This window comes from Tigriopus californicus, chromosome 3 (genome assembly GCF_007210705.1).
Source record: "Tigriopus californicus strain San Diego chromosome 3, Tcal_SD_v2.1, whole genome shotgun sequence".
Classification (NCBI taxonomy): domain Eukaryota; kingdom Metazoa; phylum Arthropoda; class Copepoda; order Harpacticoida; family Harpacticidae; genus Tigriopus; species Tigriopus californicus.
This window is the reverse complement of record NC_081442.1, coordinates 11,575,425-11,589,237: the sequence shown is the minus strand read 5'-3', so window position 1 is coordinate 11,589,237 and position 13,813 is coordinate 11,575,425. Positions and strand designations below refer to the sequence as shown.

Below are 13,813 nucleotides of genomic sequence, written 5' to 3'. Positions count from 1 at the left end.
CAAGGATTAGCTCGGTCTGCCAACTCAAATTCGTTGGTAGACCAAATATCATATAAAAATTGAAAGGTAATAAATAGACGAATTATAACCTTTCATTTGATAGTACTGATGATTGCATTCCCTGTAGTGGATAGAAAAGCCCGTGAAAAACCAAACCTAACCAAAAAATAATTCTACTTTTGGTGTACTACAAGCAGTTTATTGTGCCCCCACTTTTGTGTGCCACTGTATAGTTATGGTGAGCCAGTTTTCAGTTTTGGTGTGCTCCTTTTTATTTTTCGTGTGTTGGTAAGCGTGTGCCAATTTATTCTTTTGGTGTGCCGATTTCTATTTAACCCATAATTAATTAAAAACTGGGGTTCAATGTCAAAAAAATTTCAATCACTTCTTATCCGACAATTTCCCATAATTGACTTTTTCTATTTTACAGATAGTGTTTGTTTTCTTATGCTGTCTTCCAAAATTACGAAAATTACATATCATTTAATGTTTGAATGATCCTAAATGTTCCAAAAATCATTTTGTTTCTGTATTTTTGAAAGCACTTCAGAACTCCCTTGCTTCATTTGAATTGATGATCAGGTGCCCTAATAGACACTGCAACTTTAGAGCAGACAGTCTCCCAATGTTATATGTTAAGAGCGTACATGGCGTTCGTAGGTTTATGTACAGTTTGTGTCCTTGCGATCTATTTTGGCTGCTCCAATGCAGTACCGTAAGTCTGTAACGAAATCTGGTGTCGAGTTTCATCATCCAACTGTCCAAGGAGCGTGTTCAGCTAGAGATGTGGATTTCAAGATACTTGCATTAGGTACAGTACCCTGGTCGTAAGAGATTTGTCAGGTGCTCCATTAGCGACCTGTTACTGGTGCACGTAGTGAAGTACCAAGAGCACACGCGTTTGAACAAGGTGCAGAGAGGGGAATCGAGTTCTTTACCATTTCCTCAAACGTCGACCAGTTCGTGCTGAATTGGAGGTGCATCCAGAACCAAATTCACTGACAACCTTGAACATTTTGAGGAAGTTGTGTTTTGGGCATTGGTAGAAACATGTTACAAAACTGTTATAGGCGTTTTGTTAATCAGGTGTCTGGTAAACGACAGCCTTCGATAATTCGTGAACTCTTGAAAATACTTCAAAGTGCCTCGGCTGATATGATTCCGTTATCTGGAGGGCTTCCCAACCCAAAAATGTTTCCTTTCAAGAGCGCTCAGATCACTTTAACAGACGGAAAGATTTTGAATTTAAGTGGCCAAGAATGGAACAATGCTCTGCAATATCTTCCTACCCAAGGCCATTTGGGCTTAATACAACGCCTTGAACAACTCCAAACGCGTTATCATCAAATTGATCCCATGGCTTGGAACGGCCAATACGAGTTGGTCACAACCAATGGCAGCCAGGATGGTCTTTGCAAATCTCTGGAGATGATTGTTAATCCAGGAGACTCGGTGATCCTGGAGAACCATACCTATTTTGCCTGCATGTCGATCTTGAACCCCATTGGCGCCAATTACGTCGTGATTGAAGGGGATCACAATGGGCTGAGACCTGATAAGCTTTGGAGCGCCTTGACCTCCAATTGGAGACCAGGGGATCCTGGGGTGCCCAAAGCCATCTATTTGAACCCAACGGGAGCCAATCCGACTGGGAATGTCATGCCTTTGGAAAGGAAACGCGAGATCTACCAGATTTGCTCAGAATACGATATCCTCATCTTGGAAGACGACCCTTACTACTACATGCAATTCAAAAGCCCTAGAGAGCCAAGCTTCCTGTCATTGGATAGGGATTGCCGTGTGATTCGTTTCGATAGCTTCTCAAAGGTTCTTAGCTCGGGTCTTCGATTAGGCTTCGTCACAGGACCAAAACCATTGGTGGATCAAATGGTTCTCCACCTTCAAGTCTCCTCCCTCCATGCCTCTGCTCTCTCACAAGTCCTCATCAATGAACTCCTCCATCATTGGGGCTTAGAAGGCTTCGAGAAGCACGTCAACGAGGTTGAGAACTTTTATCGAAATCGCCGAGATCTTATGCATGAATCAGCCAAGAAGCATCTGACTGGTCTTTGTGAATGGGATATCCCGGACGGTGGCATGTTCCTGTGGATAAAGGTCAATGGCGTGGCTTGCACATGGAACATGATCATGGACAAAGGACTGAAGAAGAATATTATGATGGTTCCGGGACGGGTTTTCATGCCGGTTTCAAGCACTGGATCTCAATATTTGAGAGCCTCATATTCAATTGCTCCGGTTGAGAGGTTCGACGAGGCATTCCGGCGATTGGCTGAGCTCATTCGGGAAGAGAAGATCGACCAGGTAAGTAATAACTTGAGCGTCCTTTGCCTGCTGTTCCGTTCAAAGGCTGCAATTTTAATTGTCAGCTGAAATTGAATGAGATTCGTTTTTGGGCGTCATGGTAGAAAATAACCATTTTACCGGCACTAGTTTAGAAAAAAAGGATGTCGAAAATAACGAAAAAAATAGCGATTAAAATAACATTTCGTTTTCTTTTAGATTGGCATTGCTCAACCATTTATTCAAAATGAGCAAAATTCATCCCGTGTGGGCCAAGCCACAACGGCTTGAGAGACTTTTTGATTATTGCAGACCTACTATGGAAACTGGGGTACCAAATTGTTGGGTGATTATTTATTTATGTTGTTTGGAATGACACTGTCTCTTCCGACATGAAAATTGTTCTCATGCTATTGAAAGTGAATAAATTTGATAATTTAAAGACTCTGATACACTGATGTAAAATTTATGTTCGCCAATATGATTTTGCATACAAGTACGTCACGACTACAATTCAGAAATTTTGTCCCAAACGCATTTTACATAACCCCTTACAATCTAAAGAGAAGCTTCTGATTGAGCTCATGACCAGTTTGTCATTGGGTGGTTAATTCGCAACTATAACAGAGGCGAGTTTTTTTAAACGCTCGTGCCTCTGAGTTAAGGCTTGGACCTTACGCAGAATGAGCATTTGCTCACCTTTTTGGCCAGTGTAGTATCATACCGGTTAACGTCCAAGCCCCTAACTCCAAGGTACAAGCATTAAAACCTGGCCTCTGAACTCCTAAAGCTCATGCGCCTGAGTTGGCTCCAATCAAATTATGAAAAGAAGCCAAGCCAAATTTTGAAGTGCCAATGTGAAATCAAATTTCTTTATGCCATATTGGGTGCCAGCTATTTGTGAAATTTTACAAATATCATTTGGCTTCCCCGTACAAGTGAGCTGCCAAATTTAACTTCTTTCATTTGTTTCAACCTGTTGGTTAAAAGTATTTTTGGTAATTCCAATTTCCTGAACCATCCACGAGAATCGAGATTGTAGTTAATGCGTTACACCCGAATGAAATGCAACTGCTTCTTTAGACCATAAGCTTTTAGCCAAACCCAATGATTTGGTCTGATGAAGAACTGATGGAACGCAGAACAATTTAGAATCTTCGGTAAACTTGGGAAATGCTTGATGACTCGAAGTTTGACTTTCTCTTTTCATTTTAGATCAAGGTTGTAACTTGGCGTGCAATTTTAACTATATACCGGGCTGGGAATCCATATTTGCTCCCTTTTCAAAAGTCGTTTATTCTTCCTTCTTCATATTACCTAGCGTTACGAAACTTTTCCTACACTTGTCCATAATAGTAAGCTATATTAGGGGGAAATTTAAAACTAATGCTAGGAAAAGGTGGTGACTTAATGGTAATCTTATTCATGGAGGTCGAATGACATTGCGCAGTCGTCTTCAATAAACTAGTTAAGGGAGAACTGTGAGTCTTTGTTGGAATGGATTTTTGGACTCTTTACGAGTCCAGACCTCAGTGCTATGAGCTATTTTGTCTAAGGCTAAGTAAGTTGAATACCCACAGACGTGCCCATACAAAAAAATTGATTGCATCCGTCAAGGAGAACAGGTCCAATATAACAAAGGGCTTATTGATCAGCATGCGCTCCTCATTCAGGTCTTGCGTACAGTTAGTCATTGATGTGTAGTGACAAGCCCTCTAATGTGTGCTACTGATGGCGACCAAATTAATAATCACGGGAGGTTGCAACTAGTGCTGCCAATTTGCATTCTCAATGCCATATGACATCAGTGGTGGAATATCGGAAAGCCGTTAAATAGCCTCAAAAAGTAACCCTGGCGATGTAATTCGTCGGTGCTTTACTTTCCAAGTTTTTCTGCAACCTTGATTTTGACAATTGACTTGATCCCATCCCTAAATTGAGACCGGGGTGATACTCCCTACTAATTTTCAACACATTTGAACAAAAATTGAGAGGCTGGTAATGTTTTCCATATATTTTTGGTAGCGCACACATTTGGATTACCAGCCCTGTACATTTGGAACCTAGGGTCACATCTTTTAAATCTTTCAGAAACAGCGTAGTTCCATATATTCTAACAATGGACATGATGAACAATATGTAAATGTGAAATGTTATCTTAATCGAGCATGAACGGATACTGTAAAGTGCGAATGGATATATCGACGCTACTCATGTCCAAGAAGTGATCTCTCTTCAATTGCACAAATCGTAAGTCAACTATAACATATAGATTTGACATTTGACAGATGGCTTACTACCATCATCCAAATTCGTAAGAAGAACAAGTCAATTGTTACAAATATTTCGAGAGAAGCTCCTCATGCCAGCTGTCTTCACGCTACATATCACAAGCACCCGATCATTAGATACAGGTTTAGGCAATGGAAGAATTGACATACAATGTGAAGCTGCCATGGCTTTCATTTCGCCCCACTAAACCAACATGGCAGAGTCGTAAAGATTTAGTGCTTGTGCACAAATCTTCGCTGAACAATTGGTTCTTTCTACTTGAAAACATTAAACCAGATTATTGCACTATTTTTGTCAGTAGCATCATCTATACGAGTTTGGCTTTTACATGGTGACATGGTGTATTTTAAACTCTAAGCACATACCAAAGAGTATTGATTGGGCTACAATGAAAGGTATCAAAATTGGATAAAAATGTGAACATATTCATTTTAATAGAGAGTTTATATCCGAATGAAAAAAGGCAATGGACAAAAATAGTTTAAAACTTAATTACATAGTACCCAAAAGACTTTAACGAACCAAAGGCTTAAAGGCTACAAATAGACACATTTCTTTGGCATATTTAGTGCAATTAGTTAATACGTCGCAAAGTAACATTTCGATTGAGGCAGTTATGAAATTAGTCAACTGATTGAACTTTAAAACGTAAACGTTTGGACAATATTCCCATGTCATCAAAGATTGAAATAGCAGAAATATTTGCGTTTTCAAAGCAATTCTGGACATTTTCATTAAGACACTTTTTATCCAAATGAACTTACTTCACTCGTTGGAAAAAGCTGACTCTGGCAGTCAGTTGCGAGTGGAGCAAATTCATCTACTCGTACCTGCAGCTTGCTTTTCCATTCGAAAACTTTTGCAGATGTTGGGAATTCATGTAAAAATGCCTGCCTCAGTGAAACAAATACTTGGTGTGAGAGTCACTTCAAATCATTTGTCCAACGTCTAGCTATTTTCTTGCAGAACTTTCAGTCCTGGTAGAGCGTGCCCAACGGCTTACTTTAGATGGGATCTCTTCAGATTGGCAAAGTGTGTCTACCGGAATTCTTCAAGGAAGTGTACTAACTCCTCATCCCTTCTCCGTTTACATGAACGACCTGGTTGTCAACAAGCCGATGACTCCAAAATCTTTTGCGCCAACTCATCTGTGCATGGCGAAATCAATTTGCAATATGCTCTGAATCAATTCATGGGTGGGATCTTTCGAACCGGATGGTCTTCATTGCTACCAAAAGCAAAGTCCTGCGCTTTGGCAAGAGCTCGAGGGTCATGCCTATTCATGTCACGGGTAGTGGCCCAATATCCCGGGTAGAACAAGAAAAGGACCTGGGGATCCACTATAACGGAAAAATGTTGTTCTTGGCCCATTCAGCCAAAGTGGCCAGTTGTGCTAATTCAGTGGTTGGAATAATCACTGTTTTCTTTCTCCACTCTGTGTCCTTGCGTACTCGAACGTTTGCATATCATTGACGTTCGCTCAACCCTTGAATATGATTCCTCTGCTTGCTCTCCAGCCCTGAAATGTTCTTGTGAGATTCTGGAGTGTGTCCAACGAAGAATGACGAAGCTTTCGGCGGAGTCCATTGGTTTGGAAAATCCGGAACGGTTACACTTGTGAGGGCTGCCTTCATTGGAACATAGGGCCATTGATAGCGACCTAGTCAACTTTTACAAAATATTTCATGCAAGCATGGTTGTCAGGAATGTCTATTTGGCGGAGGACGTGATCCGGATGGTCAGTGACGTGTCGAAAAAGATTACCAGATGTGTTGTGGAGCGAAAGGTGCGTAAATCTTTTGGCAAAATCTTCTTCCAGGTCGAATTTCTTCTTCGTGTGGACTATGGATCAATGGAACTCGCTTCCCCCTGAGTACTCGTATGGCTCAAAGTGTCTCGTCCGACAAAAAGCTGGTTGGCACCAAAAGAACATTATCGGACTAATTTCACTTTTCAATGTACTTTCCTTTATTCGGTTCTGAATTGTCAGTTATTATATGTGCTTAGAGCTAGAAGTACCTTGAACTGTTTCTTTCTTTTATTTTTCCCAATTATTCGTGTTTTTTTTTCTTTCATGCCTCTATTCTTTCTTACACACTTTGTTTTCGAGTGGCAGCAATAACAAACAAGAAACATACATTTCGCACTTTCAAGTCACCGTTAAATTCAATGCCGAGTTTTAGAGCATTTTGGATTGGGCCAATGTACAATTGCTGTTTTTGCCAGGCACACATTACATGCACTGATATTTTATTTAAAAAACAGTGGCTAATTGATGGCACCAAAAGTAAAATAAATGCTACCAATACCTTCACGTTTTTGCTTTTAACCTAGCCAAAATGAGATATTTTGGCTGTCAATCGCTCAACTTATTTCCCCATTTACTTAAGATAGGAAACAGGGACCAATGCCTCTACCAGGATATAGATTTCGAGATCCAGGATGTCGGACACCGACCACTTGGTTGGCTAAACAATATAATGAATGGTCGCCTGGGAATTGATTGAAAACCGGTTGAATGTATAGTACTGTTTTGCCAACCAAGTGGTCGGTCGTTCGCCATGCAGTGTCTAGAAACATAGGACCAGGATGAGGTTGGTAAATTAGTTTCAAAAACTCGGATAGCGTTTATTTTATGCAAAGTTTAATGCATATTCATAGTCGTGTTTTTCTATAGAATATTGTTGTCTGCAGTCCTGACCCTGGATCATTTGAAAATTATCGAATACAAAAAAATGAAACCACTTTTCCTTTTAATGATGTTTAAAGATGGTAAATGTACCACATTTTGAACTTATGCCCCTGTACATGGTCCTTCAAATGTTTTGGGGAAGTTTCAACTAGGCTCACATGGCTCTTAAAACTGTGCTTGCTGTCAAATGATGAATAAGCACACTTTATTTTGAAGGAAAAGTCATTATTCAAAACACTTCATGCACACTTTTAGAGGCACATTGGGAAAAAACGATTTGAAACAAAATCATATGAATTGTAACTAGCACATTTTGCATTCAAATTTCATAAGGTGATACTAAACAGTTGCTAATATTTTGCGAATATTTTGCAAGTTCATGAGTTAGTCAAAAGTGGCTACCGTCAAAATGCTATAATTACACCTATACTACGATGTCTTAGCAAACAAAATACAATTTTTAACCCATTATCTCAAATGAATGATATTTTCGTTTTACAGTGTTAAATTTGCTCAATTTCTTTTCTATTGAGACTATTGAAACGCATTACAATGCATGTTTTGGATTTTAAAAAACTTGGCGAAGTGCTTTATCACCATTGCAAGTTTACTTGATCCTTTCTGTTTATGTTAAAAAGTGAAGTATTACAACTTATCACAAACCGCACCCTCTTGAGATAGGGTCGACCATTACTCAAAAGCTGGCCTGCTCTAAAGTAAGCCCGACCAGAAAGTTCAAGTTCAAAGATGAACATTGGCCGTTGGTTATGGTGCGTCTACACGAGAAACATTCTGTCACAAAGTTTGCCTAATTATTTCGGAAATGTTTGGCATTTGACAAACAGTTCATCTCTGAGCCGTCTACACGTAAAACTGCCCGATCAAAACGGTTTGACAAATATTTTGATGTAGATTTCTAATCAGATGACCTTGCCAGTGATCGTATCATTTCCCAATGGGTCTTTCATTCAATATTTATGTAATGCACTGTAAACAATATGATTAGTATAATGGAAAATAGGGAAAACTGAGGAATGAAATTTGAAAAAAACCCCCGATGGGCACTGTCATGATGAGAATGTTTCGCTTTCCAAAAAGGTCCTTTATTTTGCCAATTTCAATCTGTGCGGTCATATGTTGGCTGAAACCGATTACTACTTGAAGGCATGTTTTGCCCCGTTCTATGAACTTTACCATAAGCCACCTGATGATTCACTTTTAATAACATTTTTGCTTTTCGAAAGGTTTTCGAACTTCATTTATAAATCATTTTTAATGTATCACTATAAATCATAACCCAATTGTTTGGAAACGAAAACCCGACCAATTTTCCAACTCATTATAATCGTGAATAAATGGACAACAGTTCTCCACGAGTATCATAAACTATTTAATAGCCGAGAACGGGTCGAAATATGACAACGATATATAGTTCAAAGGTCATGTCAGAAACGTTAACACAAATATAGTAAGAGCATTAAACATGATAAAGACAATTTGGATATTTATATGCAGTTAACATTACAGATGGCATTGACTAAAAAGAGTTCAATTTTATAGAACCAATAAGGACCCGCCCACAAGAACAGACGGCATTTCACAGGGAAGGTGATGGTCATGGGCAGCTTTAAAGTGATGACATGTCAGTGGGTAAGACTCGGTCCGTTGAGATCTGACTGATCTGGCTTTCATGGCTAAAACTGGCGGGCGGGAAATGGACGAAAGAGCAGTCAAAAGTGGCTGGCTGGTCCTGATGCTTGGGTCTCAAGGGTGTACGTAGAGGACCGATCATGGCCGTGTGTGTCCGGCCAAGAACCTCCAGGTATGGGCCGATGATTCCGTTGTCTCTGATGATCTGATCCAACTTGTATCGGATTAATCTTCTTGGGACGAGGTCAAGGAATCCATCCATTCCATCCATCCATCCATCGAGCTTTGGGTTGGCTCGCTCAAGTCTGGCTCACAGAAGACGGATGTAAAAGATGGGACCGGGACCATGGCCGGGGCCGTGTCCATGACCGAGCTGAGCCCGAGGACAGGCTCAGGGTGGGTGGGTTAACTGGGGTCGACACTTTCATTGTCTGGACGTGAGGAGATGAATCCGGATTCCGGAGATAGTTGATATGTTGGTTGGTTGATCGATCGATCATCATTCAATCATTCAATTCTCGACGGGAGATGGAAGTGTGACTACTGAATTAAAAGGGGATAGGATGACATCTGATGACTTTGAACATGAATTGACAATTCCAGGCCCCTTCATTCTCTAAGTTGGCGTTATCCTGTGTCAAAATGAACAACAATCAATACATTTTTCTTTGTTATAAACCATCATGGATCGAAAGAGTTAAGTTCCATAATTACTGAAAATGGACACCTTTCTTCCAATGGCTGGGGAGGACGCTGTCGTCCATGAAATATTTGCTCTTTGGCAAACAAACTTTAAACATGTTCAAATCGAGAAATGTTTGTGAAATACTGGTGAAACGGCAAACAATGTTTGTCAAATGGCTAATTATTTGCCGAATTATTTGTCGTGTAGACGCACCATTAGAGAAAGGTTGGGTGAGCTTGACCTCATTTCAATGCTGAAAAGGAATCGTTCGTAGATGTGGCCTTGGACAAAATTATTCTAGTCTTTAAGCACGTTTGTTCCACTCAAGCAATCCCAGTGAATAACACGACAAGGCGTAGTCGGTTTGGCCTGCTGCTGCTCTCTGTGCACCCCATGTTGCTCTCCCCTTTGAGGATCGAGCGTGGAGAAGAGGGCAACGCAGCTAGCAAGACCCCAGCCTTTCAGTAAGCTCCGTGTGGAGGCCAGAGCCTCCCTCTGTTGGAGGCCAGATGCCCAGAGCCCAATGGGGCAAGGATTTCCCGCCGGAGTGTGGATAGTTTGCCAACAGCTTCTGTTTTGCCTGTGTGGAGGCCAGTTGCCCCTTGTGGAGGCCAGATGCCCGGGGCCCGGGTGTGTGGATTGCCCATTGGTATGCCCACCAGTAAGGAATGCTAACCAGGGCGTGGATTTCATATATGGCTACGTGACCCCCACATGATAAGCCCGTGATGCCCAGCTAATTGGTCCACAATGACCCATGACCCCCGGATGATTAGGCCGTGATGCCCAGCTGATTGGTCTGGGATGAACCGTGACCCCGGATGGCCCATGACCCCGGATGGCCCATGACCCCGGATGGCCCATGACCCCGGATGGCCCATGACCCCGGATGGCCCATGACCCCGGATGGCCCATGACCCCGGATGGCCCATGACCCCGGATGGCCCATGACCCCGGATGGCCCATGACCCTGGGTGGCCCATGACCCAGGATAGCCCATGCAAGGTTTAGGGCCATTAAGGGCCAACATGCTCGGAGTTCAGTTCTCTAGTGTATTTTCAACCCCACTGAGTTTAGATGCGACAACTCATTGCCCTGAAAATGAGTCTGTTGAGATTGCCAGTCAATTTGAGCCCTTACATTTTCTTGTAGTCACAAATCAAGATACTTTAGAAGCCATCAAGGACTTAAGGATTTCAAGCTCCCCTGGCCCTGATGGTGTGACGTTTCTGTTTGTAATGAGATGCTCACCAGTTCTTGCTCCTGTTTTCTTGCACTTGATGCATTGCATCTTGAATCAGGGCAAGTTTCCATCTTGATGTCAAGCCTGGTGTTCCTCAGGGCTCCATTTTGGGCCCTTTCCTTTTCATCATCTTCATTGCTCCGCTTCAGAAGCTTGGTAGTAGTAATGTCAGTATCAGAGTATCAAAATGTCAAAGTGTGTTGAGATTGATGATGGTACTCAAATTGAGCAATTTGTTGATCTTGTAGTAATGTCAGTATCTCTTTCTATGGTGATGATACAAAATTGGTAGTTGGTAGGAATCGTCAGAATTCCAGCTGTCTGGCAGAGGTCCTAGACAAAATCTACTCTTGGGTTGCTGCAAGTAACATGGCATGGAATGGAATTAAATTCCGCTCAATGACCTTTGGGTCAACTCCCTTGAATTCTCCACTTGCATATAATGGAGGTGAAGATATTGGACAGGTTTCATCTATGAAAGATTTAGGTGTAGTCATCCAAAATAATGGAAAACTTGATGAGCATATCCAGTTGAAGGTGGGTGAAGCTTTTCAAATGTGTGGTTGGATATATTGCAAATTAAGTCCAGAGATAGTATCATGATGCTAACTCTGTACAAGTTGATTGTCCAGTCATATCTTGAATGTGCCTTGCCCATTTGGGCCCCAATTAGTTCAGCAGGTTTGCAAAAGCTCAAGCAGTCCAAAGATGTTTCACTAGGAACATTGAGGATTAGAGAGAGCTCTTGTATTGGGAGAGGCTAGAAAGGTTGGGATTCACGGTATTCAGAGAAGGTACAAAAGGTAACTGATACTATACGTCTTCAAAAGCATTCATGAGCTTTGTCCCAACCCAAGAGTTAGAGTCAATTCTAGTGACTGCCGAGGCTTAATGCAAGAGCACCTTCACGCCTTCGAGAATCCAGGCTAGTAAGAACAATGAAGTCTAAGGCTGGCTTTACACTAGGATGGAAAACTGAGATTGAATCCGGTTTGAGGATTTAAGTTGGAATAGTGCTGGAGTGAGTTCAGCAAAAGACTCGAATCCAACAGAGGACTCCAGTCTTTCACTGTATTTAAGTCAAACAAAAAGACTCATACACCAAAAACTCGCCCCAGCACTAGTCCTACTTCAATCCTCAAACCGGATTCAATCTCGGTTTTCCATCCTAGTGTAAAGCCGCCCTAACTCTCTTCTTTCTCGGGCTCCATTGTTGAATTTGCTGTCCTCAAATATTCGTAGGACGTATTTAGGCGTTGATCCAGTAGCAGGATTCAAGGCAGACTTGGGTAAGCTTTTGACTGAAATTCCCGATCAACCTCAAATTGAAGGGTTAGCTAAATTTGCCAACTCTTATCTATTGGTCGATCAAATAATATATTTAAATAAAAGTTAAGTCAAATGAATAGATTTTTCGTTCTGAACGGCTGGGATTCCAATCCCAGTAGCGGAAAGGAAGTTCGCAAAAAAACGATGACAATTACAAAAAATGAATAGACTCAAGCATTAAATGTGCTTATTATGAGTCTACCCTACTTATGGACAACCTGTACCTATTTTTGGCCACTTTGACCACTTTTGGACACTTGATTTGAGTTTACCAATTCGGACATTCAGGCAAGCACTGGTCCCAGGAAACAAACTTGCTTGCAAGTGCCAGTGATGCAAGATTGGCGTTTCAAACTGGTTTTAACGAAGCTGACCTGTCCTCATATAGCAATGCGAAAGAAGGGTCAGCCTCTCAAAAACGTGTTTGAAGCCCCAAACTTGCATCACTGACATTGGTACCAGCAAACAAACGAACCTGCCAGAGCTTTCCTAAATGTCCCCATAGACGATTTACTACATCCATTTGTGAATCATTGCATTAATTGTAGATAATTTCGCAAGTTTTGTCTGCTTCAAGTATGAAGTTCAAATATAGCTATTGGAAACGATTTAGTTGAGTAGTAGGTTCTTCTTTAGTTAGTACCTTGGCATTTGAAGCTCTTAAGGGTGGTATCATTGCTGAAAATTATGCTTGGTAAATTGCTTTTCCATGACATGCCATTAGAGTGACGTTGTATTAAGTTGAGCCAAGCCAAATTAATGCCATTTGCATTGTCGAGTTAATGTTTGGTTCTTTTATTGTGTCGAAGTAATGTTTGGTCGTGTCAAATGTATGGTCGATCAGATGTTCACTCTCCGTTCCTTAACACAGCATAAATCACGCAACCTACTAAATGTGGTCTGTGCCACCAGTTTGTATTTGTACAAAATTGGTAAATTTTTGGCTCGCTATATTTTTTAGGATAATCGTCCTTGACGCAATTTCGAAATCTAAAGGGTAGCATAAAGGATTTCTTTTAGCGGGTCATAAAATAGGCAAGTGTTTTTTACAGGCTTGCAACTCGGAAAGCGTAATTAAAGGTGAAAAGACAAAATATATTCTAGTTAAGCTCCCCATTCGCAAAGTTTGCGTTCATAGCCTTTGTTACTAATTTATTGAACCAATGTAACATTGTGCCCTAGAAAAACAATGTTTAGGGACTTATTTTGACAGTCGTGAAGGAGGGCCCTTTTAAAGTTAGCCCTTAATGAGACAACTTTCTTAAAATTATCTGCTAAATAAGAATTTAAATTTTCATGAACCAAGCTCCTAGATAACATTTTTGTTTTTCAAAACTGGTAACTATTCTTCCTGCTTACCACACGAAAGATAATATGTTTGAAAATGTTCCAAACTGCTGTCCTTTAGATTTATTAAAACAATTTGGGCAAAATTTCGCTAGTGCCTATCAAACATTACAAAGAGGCTATTTTGATTGTTCTCGACCATGAAAAGTGAAAATCTTGCCCAGATTGCTGAAATGATAACCATAATTTGGATAGGCTGATTCATTATCGGTTAAGACAACAGAGTATAAATGATTCAAGAAAAGGGGCCACATATGCACTCCTAGTCATAGTT

At 40.9% G+C, this 13,813-nt stretch overlaps 1 protein-coding gene across 1 annotated transcript; it reads left to right on the top strand.

Moving 5' to 3' along the window:
* Positions 1 to 722: 722 nt before the first annotated feature.
* On the top strand, positions 723 to 2,751 carry LOC131877882 (kynurenine/alpha-aminoadipate aminotransferase, mitochondrial-like). Its single transcript, XM_059223704.1, has 2 exons — positions 723 to 2,322; positions 2,521 to 2,751. Exons 1-2 carry the CDS (start codon positions 1,051 to 1,053, stop codon positions 2,590 to 2,592), a joined length of 1,344 nt encoding a protein of 447 aa, XP_059079687.1. The 5' UTR covers positions 723 to 1,050; the 3' UTR covers positions 2,593 to 2,751.
* The last annotated feature ends 11,062 nt before the right edge of the window (positions 2,752 to 13,813 follow it).

Coding starts and splice junctions, on each gene's coding strand:
- LOC131877882 (XM_059223704.1), top strand. CDS start 1,051: ATGTTACAAAACTGTTATAGGCGTTTTGTTAATCAGGTGTCTGGTAAA. Junction 2,323..2,520: donor GGGAAGAGAAGATCGACCAG/GTAAGTAATAAC, acceptor GTTTTCTTTTAG/ATTGGCATTGCTCAACCATT.